The sequence below is a fragment of the Melanostigma gelatinosum genome (assembly GCF_949748355.1).
Source record: "Melanostigma gelatinosum genome assembly, chromosome: 21".
NCBI lineage: Eukaryota > Metazoa > Chordata > Actinopteri > Perciformes > Zoarcidae > Melanostigma > Melanostigma gelatinosum.
Genome location: NC_136654.1, coordinates 13,658,340 through 13,660,839, shown reverse-complemented (window position 1 = coordinate 13,660,839; position 2,500 = coordinate 13,658,340). Strand labels below are relative to the sequence as shown.

At 42.0% G+C, this 2,500-nt stretch overlaps 1 protein-coding gene across 2 annotated transcripts in view; it reads left to right on the top strand.

Moving 5' to 3' along the window:
* The window catches only part of cdk5rap3 (CDK5 regulatory subunit associated protein 3), an 8,989-nt gene that overhangs the window by 3,318 nt on the left and 3,171 nt on the right, over positions 1–2,500 (top strand). For both annotated transcript variants that reach the window (XM_079293192.1, XM_079293191.1), the window contains 8 exons: positions 1–8; positions 119–167; positions 380–558; positions 659–795; positions 913–1,057; positions 1,564–1,671; positions 1,868–1,949; positions 2,041–2,129. The exon at positions 1–8 is cut by the window's left edge and continues 93 nt beyond it. In XM_079293192.1, the coding sequence (XP_079149318.1) occupies positions 1–8; positions 119–167; positions 380–558; positions 659–795; positions 913–1,057; positions 1,564–1,671; positions 1,868–1,949; positions 2,041–2,129 (797 nt within the window). The remainder of the gene's footprint in view (positions 9–118; positions 168–379; positions 559–658; positions 796–912; positions 1,058–1,563; positions 1,672–1,867; positions 1,950–2,040; positions 2,130–2,500) is intronic.

The following is a 2,500-nucleotide window of genomic DNA, read 5'->3' as shown; positions in this document are numbered from 1 at the left end:
GGATGAAGGTGAGCAGATAGTCTGCAGGTCTAAGAGTTTCTGATTGGTATTTCTTTGTGTCTTTCTGCTCTAAAACTATCCGAAACATTAGATTTGATTTCTGTTTTTGTTGTCACAGGACTGGCAAGAGATCGTGTTCCTTTATGAGACAGATAATTTCTATTTGGGTAAGTTTCATATCTCTTTGTAGTATGACAACATTTGTATACAGCGTTAGATCATCCCGCTGTGTTTCATAGGGTGTTGCTGCTACTGTTCTGGTTTTTCCTGCATCTTTATTACAGGATATAAGAGAACAGCATCCAGTTATAGAAACTAACTATTTGCATGTATAGGCATTTTCTTAATCTAAAACAAGAGTCTGTTTGTGTGTCCCCAGCGGAGGTGGCCAGCTTGCTGAGTCGCAACGTGAGCTACGAAGGCCCGGCCTTGAGGAAGCAGCTGGCCAAAGCCCAGCAGCTGCAGCAGGAGCTGAGCAGGCGTGAGGTGGAGTGCCAGAGCTCAGCCGCAGACCTGAGGGAGCGCTACTATGCTGCCTGCAAACAGTACGGCATCATGGTAAATACACAAGATTATTAAAACACACAGACTAGCTGCTCTCTACGTTGACATTCTTCACGCTGTCGCTTGATGTTTTTTTGTTTCCCCGCTCTGACAGGGAGAAAATGTGGCTCGTGAGCTTCAGGCTCTGGTCAAAGACTTACCAGCGGTTCTCGAGGAAGTCGGGAAAGATGCGGCGAAGTTAGCGGAGCAAATAAAACTTTATAGTGCTTTCACAAACTTCGTATGTGATTGGTGAGCGCATCGTCAAAAACACAGTCCTCTATGTTATGTAAAAAATAATCGTTGTTGTAATAAATGTACACATCCCTAATAGCACGTTGACTCTTTGTCACATGTGGGTATCTGTAGGTCTGAACCAGTCCTGCCCATGCTGACGTTCGCCCAGAAGAGAGGAAACACAACGTTTTACGAGTGGAGAACGGGGAACGTCCCCGCGGTCATCGAGAGGCCAGTTGTGGAGGAAGCACCTCCTGATACACTCACAGAGGATTCGGTTGGTTTTACTGTCTCTACATACAAAGTATTCATCAGGGTCATATAATAGAAATCACTTTTTCTTTTTTCTGATTTGATAAATTCTTCTTAAGTCCATCTTGTTTTGTTATTTTTTAAAATACATTATCACAGTTATACATACCTGCAAACTTGTCGCTTTTCACTTCATTTGTACAGGCGATGGTTCTCGCTACTCTTGCTATCTTTGTTTTTATTTGACCAAAACTTTTGAAAGTGAGACCTCGGTCTCAATGGATTTGGTCTAAATAAAGGTTAATAATAATATAGATAAATAACTGAATAATAAATTTGTTTTAAAGTAAATGTCTTATCACTTAATTGTCTTCTCAGAGTACACCAGAATGCTACACTTTGAAGCTCATATTTAAAATAAAATTCTGGGAGCGCACTGACAAATACCAGAAGAGGTCAAATAAATACACTCATGTTTCAATCCACCACTGACTTTAATGTTCCCGTATTCTCTTTTTAACGCTGCTTCAGATCGACTGGGGCAACTTTGGCAACACTGCGGACGCTCAGGGTGTTAATTCTGCCATCACAGTTGAGGATGGAATAGACTGGGGCATCAGTATGGAGCCGAGCTCTGAGGTGAGACACAAGAACACATCTGCATTTAGATTTTATGTACACCTTATATTAGTTCACTTTCTAATGTGTAGATATTCAGATGAATTAAGGACGATATCTACAGAAAGAATGTATTAATACTTGAGTGGATCACCTTTTAGAGCGGGCATACTGATGCTTACTGGGTATACTACTTCCTGTCTGCCTCCCTCAACAGGACACTGGTGCTGCTGGGATTGACTGGGGGGACAGTGAAGCAGCTCCCATAGAAATTGAAATCGTGGACGCGGGTGCAGACTGTAACTGCTTTGTTCTCTTTTTTTTTTGCACAACTTATCACAAGCTCTGTTGACATTTCTGTTTGCTAAAGACACGCGTGTCTCCTTGCAGGTCCTGAGGGTGTGGCAAGAGGGGAGGATGCTTTATCTGTCCTGGAGAACTCTCAGTCACGCAGCCAGTTCATCGATGAGCTAACGGAGGTAAACCGCAACGGTCATCTAGTGTCAAATCACCACTTGAGAGACCGTGCATCCACTCGAGCTCTGTGTATATGGTACTGTCGTCAGAATTGTGATCATAGTCCTAAAACAAGCTTTTAAAAGCCACTGTGTGATACCTGGTGATAGGTTAGACTAGCTGGTGAACATAGTGGAGCATTTAGCTGCTAAAGAGACAGATACATCCCTCAGGAGTTGACAAAACAGAACAAAAAGGAGCGATATATTGTATCGATACACGGACGCCAAGTATCGATCTTTTATTATATAAACTATTAAAAAAATTTTTTTAATTACTCGAAAAATCAAATCAATTGCTTTTTTGGTCCACTAGGTGGTGCTGAGTTGTTTTC